This window comes from Narcine bancroftii, chromosome 1 (assembly GCF_036971445.1).
Source record: "Narcine bancroftii isolate sNarBan1 chromosome 1, sNarBan1.hap1, whole genome shotgun sequence".
Classification (NCBI taxonomy): Eukaryota; Metazoa; Chordata; class Chondrichthyes; order Torpediniformes; family Narcinidae; genus Narcine; species Narcine bancroftii.
This window is the reverse complement of record NC_091469.1, coordinates 476,566,294-476,591,306: the sequence shown is the minus strand read 5'-3', so window position 1 is coordinate 476,591,306 and position 25,013 is coordinate 476,566,294. Positions and strand designations below refer to the sequence as shown.

The window sequence follows — 25,013 nt, the reverse complement described above, 5'->3', positions numbered from 1 at the left end:
AATGGGACAAGTGTACTCACAAGGCTTACATTCCCATTAGAGACGAACTTTGTTGCATCGGACAGTGTGTATTAAGAGGTTGCAGATTGGTGATACCACAAAGATTGAGACCGAAGATCGTATCCTTAGCGCATGAAGGACACCTAGGTATTGTTGGTACCAAGCAAAACCTCAGAACGAAGGTATGGTGGCCAGGTTGTGATAAAGACGCAGAGAAATTTGTTAAAACTTGTCACGGATGTCAAATCACAAGTAGGAGTAATCCGCCAGAACCGATCCGGAGTACGCAACTTCTGACAGGACCACGGATCGACGTAGCTGTTGATTTTCTTGGACCTTTACCGACGGGTGAATCAATTATGGTAGTGATAGATTACTACAGCAGATACTATGAGTACGTGGTGTTGAAGTCCACAACCACTGAAAAAACAATACAAGCGTTAGCAGAGATATTCGCAAGATATGGATTACCTGTTACATTATACTCTGACAATGGTCCACAATTCATTTCAGAGACATTTGCGGAATACATGAGGACCACAGGTATCCACCATCATAAAGTAACTCTGAAATGGCCGCAAGCCAATGGAGAAATAGAGAGACAAAATGAGTCCATTGAAAAACGATTGAGAATTGCACACGCAGAAGGACAAAATTGGCGAGAAGCATTGCTATCTTATGTGGCTGTCTATCGAGCAACGCCTCATGCAACCACTGGAAAAAGTCCTGCAGAAGCATTTTTTGGGAGAAAAATCCGCACAAAAATGCCAGAAATAAAGGAAATCCGAGACGACCAGGAGATGAGGGACCACGATGCTGAAAAGAAAGGTGCAGCAAAGCTGTACACAGATTCGAAACGTGGAGCCAAGTACTCAGACATCATGCCAGGAGATAATGTTCTAGTGAGGCATGAAACTGGTGGTAAGCTAGACACACCTTATTACCATCAACCCTATACTGACATATCCAGAAGTGGCAGTATGGTGACAGTCAAGTCTCCGACTGGAGTCTTGAATAAGAGGAATGTATCAAGTGTAAAAAGGTACCAGTCCAGAGATACATCGAGCGAAGAGGTTGAAAGGCCAATACGAGATGCTGAAACTTAGAGACCTGATGATGTTCCAGAGGCAGTTACCAGCACTCCTGATGAAGTGACTAGAGCGCCAGAAACACCCGAAGCCGTGGCAAGCAGTATTTCCGACGCTGAGAGTGAACAACCGAGAAGCGACAACAATATCGCAGACAGGCCGAAACGAAACCGGAAAGTGCCCAAACGATACGAAGTCTTTGTGCCATAGTTTTAATAAGAACTTTGGGACAGTATTTTAATCTTATATCATACAGTGCATGTATGAGTGCTGTAGGAAGTAAATTTTATGTAGTTGAGTTATAGTATTACCATTAGTTTCGATGTTTGTATGTTTCCGAGGGATATTAGTAAATGAAGGTAAAGTTTATTTCTGATTAAAGGAGGGATGTCATGATAATGAATATGTATGAGATGTACCGGAAATCACGTGGTATGAGGGAGAGATAAGAGCACGAGCAAGAGAACAAAGGAAACAGGAGAATAAAGCCACTAAGAAGTTTACCTGATTAAACTTGTGTTTAATGTTTTATTAACTTCACATTTCGGGCCACAAATGTGACAGGGGCGTAACAATTTTTTTTCCGATCTTGGTTCCTATCCACAGCCCTCAGGCACTTGCCTCTGCTTGGCTGGATTTGCCATTACCCTTAACCTCCTTTGACTTCCCCCATTTCTTCCATATCCAGGGTGTAGCCATAGATACATGTATGGGCCCCAGCAGTGCTTGCTTTTTTTGTTGGATACATGCAACAGTCCCTATTCAGGTACCACACCCAACTCTTTCTCTGTTACACTGATAATTGCATTGGTGCTAGCTCCTGTGTAGAATTTGGTAATTTCATTAACTTCACTGACAACTTGCACCCTCGAGTAATAGTTGAGATTTTTGGACCAATTTTTTCGGGTCAAATTTGGTGGGGTGGAGGGGGGGGAGGGGAGGGTCAACATTTACATGGTTTATACTTTTAACTGCAGTAAGTACCTGTGTTGTTCAAGGCGTCGGGAACCTGGATGGCTGGGGCCGGGTGGTAAGTCCGTGTTCAGGGTGTCGGGAGCTCTGGGGGTGAGGGTCTGCAGGTGGGTGTCAGGAGCTTTGGTAGGCGGGTGGCCGGGATGAGGATCCGCATTCGGGGTGCCGGGAGCTCTGGTGAGCAAGTGACCGGGGCAAGGATCCGCGGTCTTGGCATCGGGAGCTCGGGCAGGCGGTTGGGATGTTAGGAGATTGGATGGGGGTGGGCAGCCGAGATGAGAGGTCATGGTCAGGGCGTCGGGAGCTCAGATGGGTGGGTGGTTGGGGCTAAAACAGGGGAGTTGACTTTTACATGGATCATATGGAAAACAAGCAATTATTTTTGGCCCAGAAAATTTGGTGGGGTGGGGAGGGGGGTGGTTACACAACTATAAATAGTATTTATGACTCTTCTCACCATTTCCTTGATCTCCTTGTCTCTATCACAGAAGACATCACAGACACAATACAAACCCACTGACTTTTGCAGCTACCTGGATTATATATTTTTCCCATCCTGTCACTTATAAGGACGCCATTTCTTTTCTCCTAATTCTTCTGCCTCTGCAACATGTTCCCAGGGTGAGGTCTTCCACTCCAGGGCATCCAAAATGTCTTCTTTCTTTAATAAATGTAGATTTCCCCCTTGTTGTCATTGATGAAGCCTGTATCCATGTCTCTTCTCTTTCATGTACTTCTGGCCTATTTTTACCTCCCTTCAGGCTGAACAAGAGAGCCTACCTGATCCTCTTCTGGATCTGATGCATTATCCTCTGCCAACTTCAGCGTGATCCCACTACTAGCCATCTTTCCCTCTCTACCCCATCCATTTTTCACAGGCATAAGTCTCTCTGAGATGCCCTGGTCAGCTGTAATTGCAGAAAGTGCAAAACTTCTCTACATCTCCCCCTCACCTCCACCCTAGGGTTACAAATGGACATTCAAGGTAAGCAGAACTTTACATACACTTCTTCCAACCTAACCTACTGCATTCGGTTTACTCAGTGCGGCCAAATACTGATCAGGTGGCTGCTTCGGTGAACACCTTTGTGGTTCTAAACTTGTGCATCCTGTAGCCAATCGTTTTAACTCCCCCAACCATTCCCTCACAGATATATCTATTCTGGCCATGTCTCATTTTCCTATATTTGGTTTGTATCTTTCTCACCCTTTCCTAACCATGAACCTACCCAAATGTCTTCTTTTATGCCACTTCTACAATCTCATCTGGCAGCTCGCTCCAGATGAGTGAAAATATTACCCATCCTCTTAAGAGTCTCCCCTCTCACCTTAACCTTGTGCATCTAGTTCTAGAATCCTCTATTCTGGCAGAAAAAGACTGTGAGCATTCACTTTATCCATGGCTTTTATGATTATATAAACCTCTATCAGATTAGTCCTTGGCCTCTGATGCTCTCCTAGGGAATCTAACCTCTCCTAGAACTCAGGCCCTCTTGTCCCAGCAACATCCTGGTGAATTTCCTTTGCACCTTTTCCAATTTATGGATGTTTTTTGTACAGCTAAGAACTAGAACTGCACACAGTGCACATTGCATTAGGACAGCATTGATCTTACCAAGGCATTGCACAGCTGAACCATGAGTTCCCAACTTTTGTATTCAATACCCCACCCAATGAAGGCATACGTGACAAATTCCTTTGTCACCATTTATCCACCTTAGTTGCCATTTTCAGGGAACTTTGCATCTATACCTCCAGATCTTTCTGTTCCACAACAATGTTTTATTTTCCAAGGGTCAGAGTTATCATTGAACTACTTTTTTCAAGATTGTTATACAATTTTGTGCAGCACAGTGGAATTAGAAAATATATTTTGTCATGAACTAACAACCCTTTTAATTATTTTTGGGACTAAAGGGACTTTGTTAGCACTAACACAGGAACAGCAATGGAAAATTCATCAGACAATGGTTAATTCAAAATAAGTGTTTTTTATTAAACTATTAATAATATAACATTTTTTACTTATCTCTAAGCTTACTTAACTCTGAACTTAACCCACTAGTGCAAATGTAAGTAAGTGTGTGTGTAATTAAAGTCCCACTCTGAAAAGTCAGTTTTTAAAAGTTCAGCATCATTTTAGTTTTGCTTGAAGGTCTTAAATTCTCAGTTCAGAAATAATTATAAAGCACTTTTAAACATTACATCTTCAAGCCTCGTTACTCACAATGTGCTATTTTCTTCCACAATGAATTCACAAACCCAGGCAAGGGTTAAACGAATGTTGTTATCTTCCTCCAGGATGAAGTCACAAACCAGACAAGGGTTAAATGAAGTGGCCACACAAATATAGACCTATAGAAATCTGTTCTTTTTTTCCAAAGTCTCAGCAAAATAGTCTTCCTTATTTCAAAAGCCACTGATTCTCTGTTCCCCTTTACCCAGGAGTAGCACACAACAGCACCAATTCTGGTTACTGTCACTCAACCCTGTTTTTTATTACAAGGTTTCAACCTCTGTCTCTTAGAGGGCTTGACTTCTGTATTCTCTAAACTGTACTCTTCCTGAATTCAGTAATATAATTCTCCAAATCATGTGACCGTTGCACCATCACTGAGATAATTTCCAATTCTTGGAAACCACATGACCATCAGTTTTATTTCTATCAAAATCCTGTTCCTTTTTCAAAGCCATTCTATATCCATAACAAACTCTGACTTCATCTCTGTTCAAGAGGCTTAAGTGGCTTTGATTAAAAACAGATGGCTTCCTTCAGCAGTTCTTGAATAATTAAGACCCACTTGAAATCCATTAGGTCTGTCTGTCCAAGGCACTGCGACTCCGAGAATGAGCACTCTTCTCTGAGTACAATGGTGTATCTGTAAATGTTATGTGACCTGTGTGTGACCCTGTACCAGCCCTCACCAACTTATTAAACCATATCTAGATAAAATATAGTTTTAACATTTTACTAAGGATTAACATCAATCCATTACAATTTCTACTAAAGTGCTATTTGAAGAGATGGAGTGTGTTGTAAATATTGAGATTAAGTGCACATTTAATTGGATGAACATTGGCATAAACATTTTGGGATTCATTTTAAATTGCAGGCTGTGCTGGCCTTAGCTGCATCCTGGACCTCACGTCAGGTGGGAGAACGCACACTAACTGGCATAGTGATAGACAGTGGCGATGGAGTGACCCATTGTATTCCCGTGGTGAGTACGTTGGTTGAACGCACCTAAATATTTATCACGCATGCGGTAAAAGAATGAAGATTTTGTTCAGTTAGGCATTTATACTGATTCTGGACTTTAGGTCATACTTACAATAGATAATTAAATAACTGTTGAGCCAAATTATGCTGGCATATATCACTTTGGAATGTGAATGTAATTATTGGCATTCAATTCAGCTACTGAAGCTGAAGTTGGTTCTACATTTGCATGCACAGACTGTTAACTGGGATTAACTGACAGATATTTAGTGCTGGATGGGTGTGATACATTGTTGTGGGACACCAAATGAAGTCCAACAGTAAGGCCTAGAACTCCTTTGATGTCATTAGGGATTCTAGCCTTGCAGATCAGCAAATTTGTTTTAAATCATTTTGCTTTCATTTTTATGGACAGCTTTTACCAGAGGCATCTTGAAAATGGGAAATAACTACAATCATACCAACCTATAAAGTACTTTATGGATGGTTACTGTTTCATCCCAAAAGATTGACTGTCCATAAAGTGATTTATGCATTGCCAGGGCTATAGTAATGGTCCTTTTCTCAGATGCCTGGGGAAAGCACTGACTTCCTATTTCGACTGCTGAAGTCCTTATGATGCTAATAATTGCACAGTGGTACCGAGTGGAAAATTCCAGAATACTGGAGGAAATAGATATCCAACTTAGTTTCTGGAGTGGGGTGGGAACCTTGGAGTTGATTGATTGGTTTACCATGATTTTTTGGGTGGAGGACAGGAATGTATTGTAAACTTGCCAAGTTGTGGCATTGCAATACCTAATAGCCTGAAACTTGCTATTAAATATAACTTCAAAGTTATGGACACAATTATTATTAAATAGATAAATGAGCAGCCATTTCCAATGACCCAGTATGGTGGTGTTATTAGTGGAAATTGGTGAGTAGCTGTTAAAATGGGCTTCATGCTGAAATATGATAATCTCAGTGAAAGATGACAGAAAATATGCAGTTTTGTCCATTAATTTCACTGGTACTTTTTTCTATCAAATTTTAGGTTATTGTTGGAGAATTAAATAAAATTATAACACTGTTTTCCCATTCTGCCCCTCATTTTTCTTTCAATTTAGTCTGTCTTTTTCCTTTTTTTTGTTTTCTGTGCATGACTTGGCACTGCATTTCTAAGTTTGGAATCTGTAACCCCTTTCTCACTGCCAACCCTTCTAGGAAACGGAAAAATTTGCAGAGGCTGATCCCAGGAACCTTTCACACCTGGCCACTATTTCCAGATAATTCTGCAACTTGGGATTTTAAGGTGTGTCCCGACTCCAGCAGAGACAATTTGAGAGCAGGTTGTGCTTTCACACCACCAGAAGGCGATTGATGAGTTAACTTGGCTGGGCTCTGACACTTGCTCTCTCCATGTATCAGAGCCCAATTGAAATCTATTTGCCCTGCTCGGTTATGTCATTTTACATCATGCAATTCGTGCGTTTTGCCTCTCAATATTGGTGGGTTAACTCAGCTGTAATTGGCAGAGTGCACCAAAGAAGAGGTACAAGGACTGCCTAAAGAAATCTCTTGGTGCCTGCCACATTGACCACTGACAGTGGGCAGATATCGCCTCAAACCGTGCATCTTGGCGCCTCACAGTTCGGCGGGCAGCAACCTCCTTTGAAGAAGACTGCAGAGTCCACCTCTCTGACAAAAGACAAAGGAGGAAAAACCCAACACCCAAACCCAACCCACCAATTTTCCCCTGCAACCGCTGCAACCGTGTCTGCCTGTCCCGCATCAGACTTGTCAGCCACAAACGAGGCTGCAGCTGACGTGGACATTTACCCCCTCCATAAATCTTCGTCCGCGAAGCCAAGCCAAAGAAAAATTGGCAGTGTGAAAGAGACTTGTGTGTTCATCAATCTGTTTGGTTAAGGAAGCAGTGTCACTTGCTCATGTTTACAGATCACGTTTCCCGTGCAAAAATCCATGGAAGTCGCAAATCTTTAAGGGAACGATTAGCTGGTAATTTCAAGCTCCGGGCTCCATTGTTCACTGGCATTTGAGATAATAAAAGGAAGTTGAACTGATGCGCTGTTCTGAAATGAAACCAAAAATATAAGAAACACTCAGCAGGTTAGATGGCAACAGTGGAAAATAAAACAGAGAGAAACAAGAAAAATCATTTGATGTTTAAGTCAAGTCATCTTTATTTATTGTTCATGCCATGTTCGAACGGTAAAGATGAGTTAGCGTTTCTTCAGAACCACGGAGCATATTTACATAAACATAAGTTAGAATAAAAGTTAAACATATTGAAATATTAAGATGTATACATGGTACCCAATCCACATACAGTACAACTCCGATTATCCAAAATGGTTGGGGCTGGGCCTATGTTGGATAAACATTTTTTCGGAGAACTGGTGATTTGTAAAAACAGCCCAGTAGCAGCAGTAAACCACTTGTTTAAATAACAACAAACAACAAGGGAAGACTTTTTAATCATTAAAATAATGTTTAATTCTCACCAAAAACTGCTGGCTGCTGCTGACCACCGACACCTCTCCACCAAGGCCCTGCCCTGGTGCCCAAGGCCCCTGCTCTTCTATGAGAGGCTGCTCCCCTTGATGGTGCCTGGACAAGGGATTCTTCTGACTGCTTGTGGCTGGGAGACAGTGGCACACAGTTTGAGAGGGAGAGTCGGAGATGGGGGAAGGTAAAGATGAAATGGAAAGAGAGAGGGGAGGGAGTTACCTGAAACGAGGACAATTGTTCTAATTTCATTCAACCTGTGAGGTAATTTCAGCTCTGAAAAAATTTTGGATAAATGACAATTTCTGATTTGTTTCAGATATCCTCATATATCCAAAATTTTAATTTTTTTCAGATAAATTATGATTTCAGAGAATCTGATTTTTGGATAATTGGAATTATAGTATAATATGTTCTGGAGTTTAGGAATCTGATGGCTTGGGAGAAAAAACTGTTGCCCAATCTGGACGTAAGGATCCGAATGCTGCGGTACCTCCTCCCAGATGGCAGAAGGGAGAACAATTTACATGAGGGGTGTGTGGAGTCCTTCACAATGTTTCTTGTCTTTTGCCTGCATTGAGTATTGTAAGTTGCCTGCATGAGCCCCAAATTATCTTTTCCGCTGATTTCACTATCTTCTGCAGGGTCTTGCAGTCTGAGGTGCTTCCAAACCAGGCAGTGATGCAGTTGCACAGGATGGTTTCTATATTATCCGCTGTAGAATGTAGTGAGGGTGGAGGGTGGGAGACGAACTTTCCTCAGCCTTTGCAGGAAGTAGAAGCGCTGCTGGGCTTTCTTGGCTATGGAGCTGGTGTTAAGGGACAAGGTAAGATTCTCCGCCAAGTGCATCCAAAGAACTCTATGCTCTTGATGACCTCAACAGTGGAGCTGTCAATGGTCAGCGGCATGTGATCCCCCTGGGCCCTTATGAAGTCGACAGCTATTTCTTTTGTTTTATTAACGTTCAGATATAGGTTGGTGGCTCTGCACCAGTCCTTTAAGCAACTGCACCTCATCTCTGACTCATCATTCTTACTGATCAGGCCCACCATGGCCATGTCGTCAGCAAACTTGATGATGTGGTTCGAGCTGTGTTTAGCCAATATTGAAGATCATTCGTTCGTGTACTAATTAACCATTTCTCTTTCCATAGATACTGCCCAGCCAGCAGTTTCTGTTTTTGTTTCATATTTCTAGCTTCTGCCTTTAAAAAAGTATTTAAACCCTATCTTATCATGGAATATGCGGTGTTTTTCCCACATTCAACCCTTCCTTTACATTTCCTTCTCAGAACCTGCCAGTTGATCATGTTATCTAACCTGATAACCATTTCAGCATTCGGTTTCCTTAACATCCCTGTCAAACCCCTTGCACCACCCTTGTTATTGTCAGAAACACATTGTAAATTAAAGTTGCTACGTGCCAATGCTCCTGCCCATATACACGTTGAACAATGCACTACCACCACTGAAGCTTTTGAAGTCAATGTAATGCTGTAAAATTCTGGGAATAAATATTTACTGAGCAAGCGAAACATTTTGTTTTGATTGAAGGAAGATTTGCTAATTTGTAAATGTGTACCCTTCCGGCCCAAGAGGAGGAAACCCACACAGGCGTGGGGAGGATGTGCAAACTCCTTATAGACAGCAGAGGATTTGAACCCCGGTCACTGGCCCCGTAACAATTTTGTGCTAACTTTGGCACCCATGCTTCACTGACCATGCCATCTATTTTAAGATTGCGAAGAAAGCATCACGTGCCCAATTGGGCCATTGTCCATTTCGAGAAGTAGGCCTGACGGACTGCTGTTGGACCAATAGTTCTCAAGTACATTCCTGCCAATTATGCAATTAGTTTACATCTTGTGCAGCTTATTTATTGGATATACATTTGCTTGTGAGTTCTTGAATATTTCATAACACAAGAGATAGATAGCAAAAGGAGTTGGCCATCTGGCCTGCAGTTCAACAAAATCATAGTGAAACTTGGGCAGAGATTTCTACAGATTCACTCTTCTCTGGGAAAATCAGATCATGGCAAATGTTGAGGCCAAGGTCCCTAATTCTAATTTCACCTTTCAATGGAAACCACTTTCCTGTCTCTATCTTGATTTTTCCTATCATAATTTGTATTTTTCTATATCTCCTCTTGTTCTTCGGAATTCCAGTGAATATAGTCCAAAGCGACTCAATCTCACCTCATATCTCTGGTGAACCTCTTCTGCACCACTTCCAAAGCCAGTTTATTCTTTATCAAAAGAAAACCAGAAACAGAGTAAATGTAGAAAGGTGTTTCCCATGGTGGGAGAGGCTAGGACAAGAGGGCACATGTTCAGGATTGAAGGGCATCACTTATAACAGAGATGTGGATGTATTTCTTTAGCTAGAGGGTGGTGAATCTGTAGAATTTATAGCCAAAGGCTGTAGTAGAGGCCAAGTCATTGGGTGTATTTAAGGCAGAAATTGCTAGGTTCTTGATTAGCCAGGGCATCAAATATTGAGGAGAAGACAGCGGGGTTGAGTGGGAAAATGGATCTGCTCATGATTAAGTGGCAGGGCAGACTTGAACTGAATAACCAATTTCTGGTCCTAAGTCTTATGGTCCTATTATGGCCTTATAGAACTGCACGCACTACTCCAGGGGTGCCTCATCGGTACCCTGTATAGTTGCAGCAGAATCTCCCTGCCCTTAAATTCAATCTCAACTCCTAGGCTAATACCCTAATCTCCAGAATTAATCTGGTAAAGGTAAAAAGATTACATTATCATCACATAATACTACGTTTAGAAAGTAACATACATGAAATTCTACTGTAAGGCAGACAGACAGTCGCCACTTTGTCCAGTGCCCAGTTCCACCACTTCCAAAGCCAGTACTGTATGTTTCTGATTATCTGTAAGTTAGCAGCTAAAATGCTTGGCAGCAACTTAACATCACAATCTGAAAAAAAAAGTTGAATTTTTTTCACCTGCCATGCTCAAGTGGGACTCTGATGTGCTGTTAGCGCAATTTTGAATTCAATGGAGCTCTCGTATATTCAAGTGTACTCATGCTTGAAAAGCCTTCCCTTGTTCTTTGTTGTTGTTTTATGCTGATGCTACTGGGCTAGGATCCAAGCGGTGACCTCGGACAAGATTGACGACGGTGGTGGGGAGGTGTTGGAGATCCGAGCGGGGACCTCAGAATCTTGGCCTCATCAGTTTCTTGTACAATTGCAACAGAACCCCCATGCCCTTAAATTTAATCCCTCTAGCACTGAAGATCAGTATTTCATGTGCCTTAATGATTTACCTGTTGCACCTGCAAGCCAACCTTTTACATTTTGTGCACAAGTGCTCCCAAGTCCATCTGCATATTGCAATTATTCACTATTTAAATAATAATCAAATCTTCTAGATTTTCTTCCAAAATGGATGACCTTGCATTTATCAACAGTATATCCCCTGCCAAACCTTTGTCAACTCACCTTATGCATCTATATATATCTGCAGACTCTCCACATCCTCTGCAAAATTTGCCTTTCCACTTAATTTAGAGTCATCAGAAAAGTTGGATCCACTTGATTAATTCTTTTTCATTGCACTCAACCAAGATGTTTATAATTCTATGCCACTTTTGAAGATGTTGAGAAAATAAAGTTTTAGCTAGAGAGAGTCCCTTGGACAAAGTAATGTTCCTTACTTTAATATCCTGGTTTATAGTGCAAGTGAATAGCATTTGCTCTTCAATAACAAATAGCCAATGTGGATTGTTTTCAGGGCTACATAGCTGTAGACATCAACATATCACTTTGGTCACCTCACTCTAGGAAGGATAGAAGGTACAGACTCAGGAGAGTGGAGACACAGTGCACCTCTGAGGTGATGCTGGTTCCATACAGGCTTTAAATGGCCTGTTATAAGAATTGACAGTGTTTGTAAGTAAAATTCTGCAACTATGGAGGTCTGTGCCGAAGATGGCAGCGCCTGTGCTCGGCAGCAACCATGACAGACATCTACAACACTCGATGCAGGTGAAAGGCAATAAACATTATGAAGGACTTCACACACCCCTTTCCTTTCTGCCATCTGGTAGGAGGTGCCATAGCACTTGGGACATTGCGTCCAGATTGGGCAACAGTTTTTTTTCCCCCTAAGACATCAGGTTCCTGAATTTCCAGAACATATATGGATAGTGTACCGTGGACCTTTACTGTATACATCTTAATATTTTAAAATATGTTTAACTTCTAACTTGTATTTATGTAAATATACTCCATGGTCCTGGAGAAATGCTATCTCGTCTTTACTGTGCGAGCATGGTATGAATGATAAATCAAGGCGACTTGACATCTATTTAAAGTGAGTGGAAGAAAGTTTAGGGGAGAAGTCAGAGATAGGTATTTTACACAGGGGGCCTGGAATGTATAGTGGTGGTGGTGGTGGAGGCTGGTACAATAGGGACCTTTAAAAGACTCGGATAGGCACATGGATGTTAGAAAAATATAGATTAATTGGCTGTAAGGTTGGTATCTTAGATTTATGGTGGAATGGGTTTATATAGGTTCACACAACATTATAGGCCAAAGGGCCTGAACTGTACTATTCTATGAATTGAATTCCAGAGTTAAATCAATAAGGTGAAAAAAATCACTACTCCTATTGTAAGACATCAAGTTACTGAATGTTGTATCAAGGAGCAGTGGCAAAACTGCAAACCAAAGCTGTCAAAGGGAAAGCACAATGGTGGGGATTATACCTTGCACCAAATGGCATTTGTAGTTGCTGGAGATTAATTCTGGGATGTTACTCCAGGAGTTCATCATTCTTCATCTATGTTATCTGTGACTTTCCTTCCATTACAAAAAGTGTAGATGTAGTAATGAGACTGGATGTGGCAATACCGAATTGATGTTCAGGCATGGGTTGATAAATCACAAGTTCTTCATGGGCATCCCCATGAAGATGGTCTGTTCATCTTCCTTTGAATAATCAATGACATTGCCATAACTAAGTACTCCACTTCAACGTTGTCGGGATCACCATTGACTAGAAATTCAACAGAATCAACTCTATCAATATTGTGGCTACAAGAACAAGTCAGAGGCTGGGTATCCTGTATCAAGCGATGTTCCTGCAACTGAGTTACAGGGAAAAACTAGGACTTTATTTCCTAGAGTGTAAAAGAATGAGGGGAGATTTGATAGAGGTATTTAAAATTATGAGGGGGTTAAAAAGAGTAAATGGAGATAGACTTTTTCCACTGAGGGAAGGTGAGATACAAACCAGAGGACATGGGTTAAGGGTGAAAGAGAAAAAGTGTAGAGGGAACTTCGTGCAGAGAGTGGTGGGAGTGTGAAACAAGCTGCCAGATGAAGTGGTGACTGCGGGCTCATTTTTTAACATTTAAGAGGAACTTGGACAGATATATGGATGGGAGAAGTATCGAGCGTTATGGATTGGGTACAGGTCAGTGGGACTAGGCAAAAAAAAATGGTTTGGCACCAATTAGAAAGGCCGAGAGATCTATATCTGTGCTATAATTTTCTATGGTTCTACACCATCTGCAAGGCACAAGTTAGAACCCATGACCTGTACTAGTATTGAGAAGGGCTCGAGTATTAAGTGCCAGGGGACACTCCTAGAGAAATAGGGCGCGAGTACAGATCCTTTGGCCCACTGAGTCCACATCTACCATCATGCACTTATTCTCCCCACAGTGCCTTCAGCTCGCACTCTCCCCCAGATTCTAGCACTCATCTACATATGAAGGGCAATTTACAGATGCTATTTACTCTCCCAATGCACACACGTTTGAGATATGTGAGGAAACCAGAGCACCCATGCATCTGGTTGGAGAACAAGTAAATGCCACCCATATGGTCGTGGAGGTCAGGATTGGTTTGCTGGAGTTCTGAGGCAGAAGTTTTACTAAGCTGGTGCTCCAAATAGTACCCTTCTGTATCATTCAGTCCTGGAACTCCCCACCCTATGGCATTGAGTGAAAAATCTCACGAGGACTGCACATAAAGTCAACAGTTTGTGACCAGCATCTCGAGGACAAATTGGGGATTCTGATCAATCTTAGCCTGGTTAGTTCATACCCTGCAAAATAAGTCAATAAAATTGCATCTTATCGGGTATTGTTAATATTCCTCCTGCTTGCAGCAAACAAAAGTGGATTTTCCCTCCAGGGGGCAAATTAAAATATCAATTTATTCCTTTGCAATGCAAAATGATGGTGTAGAAATGCAGATCCTTAGTGAATGTTTGCACCTTGGGAAATCAACTTGTAAATATATGGTTTTGATTTGTTTTTAAGTGAGGCTTGTCTGTTGTATCCCATTGTTTGGTTAAGATGATTTATTTGGGGTTTTGTAAGAGAATAAAAAAATTAGGATGCTAATCAGAACATTTTATGACAGAGAATGAACATTTTGAGTGGGTTTTCAAACAGTGCAAAAGTAAAAATGTTGGAATGGTTTCTAATTTATTGAATTGTGGGATAAATTATCTCTGGCCAACGCAGGATTTATTCACTGCTCAAATTGGCCTCAAAGATGGTGGTAAATGGTGTTCTGCAGACCTTGTGACACAATACACCCCCCACTCCCCATATTGCTAGGTCAAGATTCCAGGATTTTGTTCAAGTGACAATAAAGGATTTTTCCAAGTTATGATCTTGTGTATGCCTTGCAGGGTCATTTGTAAATGGTGGATTATCTGTGTCTGCTATCCTCATTCACAGTTATTTGGATGTAGGAGGAGTTGTTGAGGGAAGACTTAGGAAAAGATGGATGAAGTGTCAGTTGAAGTTAGTGTCCACTTCTCTTAGTCCATGCACATTTATCATGTGTCCATGGATATCTTCTTGCCAAAGAAAAAAAGAACAGACAGAATTGTAACCTGACCAAGGGCCCAGGCCTAAAATGTGGATTTATTCACTGCACAAATTGGCCTCAAAGATGGTGGTAAATGGTGTTCTGCAGACCTTGTGACACAATACACCCCCCACTCCCCATATTGCTAGGTCAAGATTCCAGGATTTTGTTCAAGCGACAATAAAGGATGTGTCCATGGATATCTTCTTGCCAAAGAAAAAAAGAACAGACAGAATTGTAACCTGACCTAGGGCCCAAGCCCAAAATGTGGGTCACCCTTTACTTCTGATGGATGCTGCGTGACCTGCTGGGTTTCTCCAGCATATTTATGTATTGCAGATGGAAGTATAAAACGCTGAAGAATAAAAGTTAAGTGTGTTAAAAATTGCCAACTTTGTAGAAATACTTCATGACTGGTCAGCAAGTATCAGTGATGTGTAGCAGTATTGGGTGAGAATTAATGGAAACTGAACGTAGAAAGTCAGTGTATCTAAAGCATTCATTCACAGGATAGAGTGTGCTGTAAAGCTGTTTTAAAGTATTTACCAATGAGTAGAACACTTCTGCAGCCTTAAATTCATCTTCACTTAGTTCAATTGCAGGAAATAAAATGCCAAAAATAATTAAGTGACTCTTTTAGGAAAATTAGTTGTTGGGTAGGTGGAACAGTGAACAAATATAGCAAAGAAAGAACAAATCACTGAAATTCTAATCAATGTGTAAATTGGGAGGGGGAAGGGAATCTTATCATGAAAAGTAAAGGAGAACTTCTACCTCTGCAATCAAACAAAGAGGGGAGAAGAAATATCAGACGGTTGTGTTATTACAAACATTCAGCTTTATGGAAAGGAAATGCTATGAGGCCTTGGTTTGTTGCACAGTATTTGCTGCAATGCAGTTTGAGTTCTAGTTTATTATTGCATGTATTAATATGCAGTCATTGAGGTTGCTTGCAAGCTCTCCAGCTGACATCTACAAGACAGGCAAAACCACAGAGGGAGAGAGATCAGTTGTTATGGAGTAAAGGCAACGTAATTTTATTATTTTGTCTTGTTTTGTCTTGTAACAGTAGGAAAGAGATTGGTTGAATCTGGTGGTACGTGATTTCATACTCTTGAATCTTCCTCCTGATGGGAGTGGCCAGGGTGAGATGAGTCTGTTAATATATTGGCTGATTTTCTGAGGCAGTGGGAATTTTGGGTGGAATCGATCGAGGGTTGCGCATTTGTGATGACCTGAGCCACGTTCACAACAAGCCACCATCACGTCAACCTTCTACAGGAGTTCTATCGAGATCATCCTGGCCAGCTGCGTCACAGTCTGATCACTGCAGAGCAATGGATCAGAGGTCAATCCACAGGACCACAGGAGTGTCAGAGAGGATCACTAGGATCTTCCCCCCCCCCCCACCCTTCTCCCCACTGATGTGATCTACAGGGATCGTTGACTGAAGGGGGCCAGCAAAATCATTGAGAATCAACCCCCTTTCACCCAGTACACTGCATCTGTCAGTTGCTCCCATCGGGAAAGAGATACAGGACCAACAGACTGAGAAACAACTTCTTCCCACGGGCAGTGAGAATGCTTACGACCAAGGGAACTACTCAAATTATCCACCTGAGACTCTCATATTGATGAAACAATATTTATTTATATAGTTGAATACTTGTCCTGCATGTGTATTGTCTGTCTGTATGTGTGTTATGTTTGGTTGTGTATCTGCGTCTTTTGCACCGAGGACTGTTTTGTCAGGTTGTACTTGTGCAATCAGATGATACTAAACTTGTCTCTAAGTTTCTTATGGTCTTGGGTGAAGCAATTCTCATATCACACAGTAATGCACCCTGATAGGATCCTTTCAGTGGTGCATTGTCAAAATTGTTAAGTGATGCTGACGACGGGCCAACTGAGAAAACAGAGGCGCTGGTGCACTTTCTCGACCATTGTATTGATGTGGGTGTATGAGGACAAGTCACTGGAGATGTTTAACCAATGGACTACAAGAGCTGACTACTATCTCCACATTAGCACCATTAATGCAGATGGGGAGTGAGCTCTGCTCCTTTTTTGGAAGTTAACAACAATTTCTTGGTTCTCGCTGTCATTGAGGAGAATGTATTTCTTAAGACTTGATAGAACAGCTTAACTCTGAAATGAGAAGGGATAGATAGGAGCAAAAGTGGATCATTTAATTCATTGATCCTGGTTCATCATTCAACAATTTCATGGGTAATCTGTCTCACACGCCAATCTCCTATACTATTGTTGTATCCCTATATTCCTTTGGTAATCTTATTAATTTCTGTTTTGAATTCAATCAGCGACTAAGCCTCCATGCCGTCGGTAGTACAGAATTCCAAATATTCACCACTGTTTGAAGAGAGGAATTTCTCCTTGTCTAAGGAAGAGACTGTTAAGAGATTCTACCTTGAGATCGAAAGGATAACCTAGGATACTGAAAGTTCTAATTCTAGTCTCTTGCTGCTAAGCAATTTGTATGTTTCATGGGCCATCCCTCATTTGAATGAACTCCAGGTCTTAGACCTTGCCAAGTTGATTTCTCCTCCTAACAGACCTGCCATCTCAGGAGCCAGACTGGTAATTTTTTTGTTTTTGTTGCTCCACTGACCTTCCTGTATCATCAAAAGTAATTGTTTTTATTGAGATAAAAAGGACCTAAATTGCATACAATTGCCCAGATAATTGTAACAATTTAAGAAATTCTCAGCCTGCGCATGAGGCAATTTGTCTTGTCAAAGTAGTTACTTAGATATGCTTTGTGTTAGGACACACTTTAGACTTTCATTGAATAAAATTTATTTTTTATGTGGAGTCTAATAGCACATAGCACCGAGAAAGTTCATGAGGAATAAAGTTTGCATTTTGCATTTTTTATTGCTTGATTCAATACTCTCTCTCAGAATAGTAATATTAGATTATTCATAAATAGGCAGACTATTTTCTAAATTGGGAGAAAATTGAAAACACCCAAATACAAAGGGGCCTGGGAATCCTTGTGCAGGATACCCTGAAGATATATCTGCAGGTTGAGTCTGGTGAAGAACACAAAAGCAATGCTGGCATTCATTGCAAGAGGAATAGAATACAAGAGCAGGGTGAGGCTTTACAAGGCACTGGAGAGACCTCATTTGAATACAAGAGCAGGGTGAGGCTTTACAAGGCACTGGAGAGACCTCATTTGAATACAAGAGCAGGGTGAGGCTTTACAAGGCACTGGAGAGACCTCATTTGAATACAAGAGCAGGGTGAGGCTTTACAAGGCACTGGAGAGACCTCATTTGAATACAAGAGCAGGGTGAGGCTTTACAAGGCACTGGAGAGACCTCATTTGGAGTATTATGAGCAATTTTGGGCTCCTTATTTAAGAAAGGATGTGCTGACAATGGAGAGGTTTCAGAGGAAGTTCACAAGGATGATTCTGGGAATGAAAGGATTATGATATGAGGCGTGCTTGACAGCTCTTGGCTTGCGCTCGTTGGAATTTAGGAGAATGAGAGGGGGGATCTCATTGTAATATTTTGAATGTTGAAAGACATGGTAGGGTACATGTAGAGAGGCTGTTTCCCATGGTGGGAGAGTCTAGGATTGAAGGGTGTCCACTTAGAATAGAGATACAGAGGAATTTCTTTCACCAGAGAGTGGTAAATCTGTGGAATTTGTTGTAGAGGCCAAGTCATTGGGTGTATTAAAGGCAGAGATTGATAGGTTCTTCGTTAACAAGGGCGTTGAAGGTTATGGGGAGATGGCTGGGCAGTGGGGAGAGGGAAAATGTATCAGTTCATGATTGAATGACAGGGCAGACTCGATGGGCTGAATAGCCTATTTCTGCACCTGTGTCTTGTGGTCTTAGTGAAATATTTGGCTAGCATTCTGAGAAAAAAAAAGGAAAATTTGAAATTTTGCAGGCACCTGAGAGAGAAGTCTGTTTTGACACTTCTAATAATGAAGGCTTGATTTACCAAATACTTTCAAGATGAAACTTGGTAACCCAGCTCAGTCACTTTTGCATTTGAAGGAATGTTTAATACAATATGGATGTCTTTCTGGATATAAAGTTAATTGTGAAAAAAGTGAAATATTACCGGTAAGTGAAGGAGATTATTCAGTTTATAAGAATATTATTAATTTGAAGTGGACTGATCGAATTAAATATCTGGGTATAATTTTGAATGTTAATTATCAATCTTTATATAAATTAAATTTTGCTCCATTAATAAAAAAATTAAAACTGATTTGATTAAATGGAAAGATTTACCTATTAATTTAATTAAGATGAATATCTTTCCACGTATACAATATTTGTTTCAATCTATTCCGTATTTACTTGATAAAATTTTTTTTCGAGATTGAAATAAAATGGTTAGGCAGTTTTTAAGGAGGGGTAAATTTTCGAGAGTAGCTTTGAATAAATTAACTTGGAAATATGAGTTAGGGGGACTACGTTTACCACATTTTCAAAATTATTATGAGGCAGCCCAACTTAAATTTATTAGTTCATTGATGGATTTGATACGGCCTCCTAGTTGGGCTAAAATTGAGATGGCAAGTATTTCTGAATTTGAAATACATCAATTTTTGTTTAGGTAGAATATAAATTTGTTACAACAATATAATGTGCCTATACTAAAATATTTAATGAAGTTATGGATAAAGAAAAATAAAATGATAGGTTTTAGGGGTAAATTATTGGTTTTGACTCCGTTGTTTAATGATCAACTTATTTCTTTTTCAATACATAATCAAAGTTTATTGCATTGGAGATTTAAAGGTGTGAAAAATTTGAGAGATTGTTTTAAAGAAGACAAGTTTTTGTCTTTCAATCAGATGAGTGAAGATTTTGGTATTGATAAGAATTCTTTATTTCTTTATTATCAAATTCGATCTTTGGTAAAATGTATGTTTGGTAGAGATTTTACCTAAAATGACTAAATTTGAGACTTTTCTTATGAAGGTATCAGAGAAGGGTTATATTTCATCTATGTATCAAATATTACAGGATGGTATGGATAAAAAGGGTTGGGATAGATCTAAAAGTAAATGGGAAGCGGATATTAGTTTTATTTTTTCTGAAGAGGATTGGCTAGATATCTGTTATGATAATATAACTAGATTGATAAATGCACATTATGCAATGATTAATTACAATTTTTTACATCAATTATATTTGACACCTGAAAAATTAAAAAAATATGGTTTTAATGAATCAGATTTGTGTTTTAAATGTGGTGATAGGGTTGGAACTTTTTTTCATGCTGTTTGGTTATGTATACATATACAATCTTTTTGGAAGAAAATTCAATCGTTTTTAGAATATCTGTATAAGATTAAAATAGTTTTAGATCCAACAGTATTTTTATTGGGTAGTTTGCAACCTCTGAAAGGCTGGGGATTAGATAAATTTCAACTTGCTTTTGTATATTTAGCTTTATCCGTAGTGAAAAAATGTATTGCTAGTATGTGGAAAGATACAAATATGATTGATATTAATAGATGGCATAATGAGATGAAATATTGTTTAATAATGGAAAAAATTACGTATGTTTTGCATGATAATTATAATTTTTTAATTAATAAGTGGCTGTTATACTCGGAATATTTACATTTCAATTTATATTGATTAGATTTTAATATGTATATTTAATTCTTTTTTTAATGTTCTTTTTTTTATGGCTCTCCTTAAGAGAGTTGGCTGAAGGGGGGGGTTCTTTTCTTTTTTTTCTATATATATAAAAAAAACATTCTTGTTCATGTTTAATTGCTGTATATGTCATATATTATTTGTTTTTTGAACGAATAAATAAAGTTTTTTAAAAAAAGGTGAAACTTGGTCTTAGTTTCAGTAGAGTTCCTGAACATGAAGTGTGCATTGCTCAAATGTATTCCCTGATAATTCAGATTTGAACTCATTTTGTTGTTGGCTTTCAGAGCTCTGTAGCTCTGCTCTTTTAAAAAAAAACCCATTGCGGCTGAGGTAGATAGGTTCTTGGTTAGGAAGGGAATCAAGGGTCACGGGGAGAAGGTAGAAGAATGGGATTGAAAAGAACAATACATCAGCCAAGATAGAATGGCTGGGTGGACTCGATGGGCTAAATGGCCCAAGTCCAATTTTAAATTTAAATTTAGACCTACAGGACGATAACAGGCCCTTCGGCCCACTAGCCTGTGCCCGTACATCTTGAAAGGAAACCAAAGCACCCAGAGGTAACCCACATAGACACGGGTAGAATATACAAATTCCTCACAGAGAGCGCCAGATTCAAAGCAGCATCACACTAATTGCTGCTCTAACCCTGCCACCCACTAACTGTGCCGTCTTGTGGTCTAAAACCCACGGTAGGCATTCCTTTAATTCCATGTTTGCATTGTTAATACTGAAAAATCAACTGAGTTACAGTTTGTTTGTACACCTCTAATGGATTCTATTTAAAGTTAATTATATGGCTTAAAAAGAAAAATCTAATTCAGCATCTCAAACAAGAACAGTGTGAGTTGATTTGGAAATGTGCATGAACACCTGTCCATGTGCAGTTTAACAATTGCTTCTGAGTCCAACCATTGGGACCTTTACTGAAAACTCCTTGCAAGCTGGCTAATTTCCAGCAGTACCCTTGTGCACATTTGAGATCTTTATCATGCACCTTGAATAAAACAGATAGAAAAGCGGTAGCGGCCTTTTTGCTCAGTTATTTTAATTTCCCTTGGCATAATTTGCCGAAAACTGATGTAACTTGCCAAAATATTGGAAGATTTTTGATGGAAGTAACAGGCATGTGAATTGGGTTTCTACGGAGTTAGAAATAGTGTGTTAGAACCTAGCCGTGCTCACAAGATGTGTCACACCATTGGAGTGAACTGATCTCAACAAGAGTAATTATGTGTTGACATATGCAAATAACAGGCCACAAAAGTACCAAGCAGTGATCACCTCTACAAGGGCAATGGTCTTGAGAAACCTGCAAAATGCTGGAGGAACTCTGTGGGTCAAGGCAGCATTCATGGGAAGTAAAAGATAGTTGATGTTTCAGGCTGAAACCCTCATTAGGAATAACAAGAAGCAGGCAGGTGCCTGAATGAAAGGGGAGAGGAGGAGGAGGAACACAGGATGGCAGGTGAAAGATGAATACAGGTGGGAGGGAGAAGTGGGGGGAAAAATTTCTAAGAAGCTAGGTGATGATTGAAAGAAGATGGAGCAAGATGCACTCTGATAGGAGGAAGGGAGGGAAGGGACAGTGATTTCCCCCTTGTTTTCTCATCCCAACACCCCCCTTCCTCCAGTTTTTCCCCATCTCCCTACTGATAAGATAAGGGGTAGTTTCAAACAAAAAAAGGGGAATCTCAAGCGGAGCGGCCAGTGTGTGAGTTGGCTCGATGTAGGAGTGGGACAGAGGCTTTGGCAAGCAGAGGCTTTGACGAGCAGAGGCTGAGGATGAGCTTGTTTCCGGCCAGCTAAGACCTTTGTATTTAAACTAGGAATACATAATGGAGACTGCAGCTAGGGAAGTGGAATCCTCTGCCTCCTGAATAATCCGGAGTTCATCCAGCTGCAGCTCCTGGGAGACTGAGTTAGGGAACTGGAGCTGGATGAACTCCAGATCATTTGGGAGACAGAGGCAGTGATAGAAAGGAGCTTCAGGGAGACAGTCAGCCCAAAAAGTCAAGAGGCAGGTGACTGTCAGGAGAGGGAAGGAGAATAGGCAGACAGAGCAGAGGACCCCTCAACAATAAGTATACTGTTGTGGGGGGGGGGGGAGAGAACAATCTACCAGGGACAAGTTGTAGTGATTACATCTCTGGCACAAAGACTGGCCCCTCGGCTCAGAAGGTAAGAGGGGAGAAGAGGAGAGCTATGGTGATGTGGACTCGTTGGTTAGGCAAATAGATAGGAAGTTCTTCTAAAGAGATCGAGACTCCCGGATGGTATGTCGCCTCTCAGGTACCAGGGTCAGGGATGACTTGGATTGAGTTTACAGCATTCTGGAGGGGGAGGGGGAGCAACCTGATGTCGTGTTCCACGTGGGGACCAACAACCTAGACAGGAGTAGTGAAGAGGGAATAAAGGGAGTTAGGAAAGAGGGTGAAAAGCAGGACCTCCCAGGATTGTTGCCTGTGCCATGCGCCAGAAAGGGTAGGAATAGGAAGTTGTGGCAGATGAATGGATGGCTGAAGAGTTGGTGCAGGGTACAGATTTGTGGATCACTAGGATCACTTCTGGGGAAGGTCTGACCTGTACAAAAAGGATGGGCTGGACTAGAACTAGAAAGGACCAATATCCTGGCGGGTAGGTTTGTTCAGGGTGGGGGGGTTAAACTAGATTGGCAGGGCAGTGGGAACCAGAATAAGTGTGCAGAGAACAGGATAGGAGGTCAAAAGCATGATGCTATGTGTTCTAATTTTATGAGGAAGGTCGGGCAGGGGACAAAGTAGTCAATTAGAGAGTTTGAAATGTGTCTATTTCAATGCTAGGAGGATTAGGAAAAAAGGGGATGAACTTAGAGTATGGATCAGTACGTGAACTATGATGTTGTGGCCATTACAGAGATTTGGCTCGAGGATGTGCAGGATTGGCTGATGCCTGTACTGGGGTTTAGGTGTTTTAAAAGGAATAGGATGGGAGGTAAGAGAGGGGAGAGTAGCATTACTGGTCAGGGATAGTATCATGGGTATTAAAAAGTAAGGACGAGGCTGAGGGAATGTCTACTGAGACGGTATGGGTGGAAGTTAGAAATTAGAAGGGAGCAATCACTTTACTGGGAGTAGTCAATAGGCCCCTAAATAGCCCTTGGGAGACCAAGGAGCAGATATTCAGGCAGATCTTGGAATGGTGCAGGAAATACAGGATTGTAGTTATGGGTGATTTCAACTTCTCTAATATTGACTGGCACCCACTGACTGCAAGAGGGATAGATGGGGCTGAATTTGTCTGTTGTGTTCAAGAAAGATTCCTGCCTGATACAGTATGTGGACCAGCCAACGAGAGGAGAGGCCATGCTGGATCTAATGCTGGGTAATGAACCTGGTCAGGTGGTGGACCTCTCGGTGGGTGAGCACTTTGGTGAGAATGACCACAACTCCCTGAGCTTTAGCATAGCTATCGATAAGGATAAAAGCAGACAAAATGGGAAAGTGTTTAATTGGAGAAGGGCTAATTACGATGGGATGAGGCAGGAACTAGCGACAGTAAATTAGAAACAGAGGTTCAAAGGTGAAACCACAGAACTAATGTGGAAGAAGTTTAAGAACCACTTGTTCTGGGTTCAAAACTAATTTGTCCCAATGAGACAAGGAAGAGATGGTTGGAAAAGGGTTACTGTGGTTGAAAAAGCAGCTGAGGCAGTTGGTCAAGAGGAAGAAGGAAGCATATATTAGATATAGGAAGCAGGAAAAAGGAAAGGTTCATGAGAAATGTATGGTAGCCAGGAAGGAGCTAAGAAACAATTTAGGAGAGCTCGAAGGGGGCATAAGAAGGCCTTGGCACGTAGGATTAAAGAGAACACCAAAGTTTTCTATGCATACGTGAAGAACAGAAAGATGGTGAGAATGAAGGTGGGGCTGCTAAAGGATAAAGAAGGCAGCATATGCCTGGAGGCGGAGGGGGTTTGGGAGGTCATAAATGAATACTTTGCTTCAGTTTTCACAAGAGAAAAGGACCTGGATCAGGGGGAGGTCAGAATAGAACAGACTTGTGTGCTGGACAGTGTTGAGATTAAGGAAGAGGAAGTGTTGGATTCTCTTAAAATATTAAGATTAATAACTCCCCGATGCCAGATGCAATTTACCATAGGTTGCTGTGGGAAGTGAGTGAGGAGATGGCTATGGTCTTTGAGACCTCTTTGGCTGCAGGGGTGCTGCCAGAAGATTGGAGAATGGGAAATGTAGTCCCCTTGTTTATAAAATGTAATAGGGAGAATCCTGGGAATGATAGACCTGTGAGTCTTGCGTCAGTGGTGTGCAAACTATTGGAGAGGATTCTTTAAAATGGGATCTATGAACATTTGGAGAAGTATAGTCCACTCAGGGACATTCAGCATGGCTTTGTGAAGGGAAGGTCATGTCTCATGAGACTATAATTGAGTTTTTGAGGAGGTAACAAAGGAAATTGATGAGGGCAGGGCGATAGATATGGTCTATATGGATTTTAGTAAGGCATTTGACAAGATCCCCATGAGAGATCTTGAAGAAAGCAGAGGGTAGTAATGGAAGGAAAGTATTCTGGCTGGAGGTCAGTGACTAGTTGAGTTCTGGAAGGATCTGTTCTGGGACTCATGCTCTTGGTGATCTTTATAAGTGATCTAGACGAAGAAGCAGAAGGATGGGTCAGTACGTTGCGGATGATACAAAGGTT

The 25,013-nt window shown here is 40.9% G+C and overlaps 1 protein-coding gene across 4 annotated transcripts in view; it reads left to right on the top strand.

Moving 5' to 3' along the window:
• Positions 1 to 25,013, top strand: part of actr3b (actin related protein 3B) — a 355,031-nt gene that overhangs the window by 100,358 nt on the left and 229,660 nt on the right. For all 4 annotated transcript variants that reach the window (XM_069914798.1, XM_069914795.1, XM_069914796.1 and 1 more), the window contains one exon: positions 5,174 to 5,281. In XM_069914798.1, the coding sequence (XP_069770899.1) occupies positions 5,174 to 5,281 (108 nt within the window). The remainder of the gene's footprint in view (positions 1 to 5,173; positions 5,282 to 25,013) is intronic.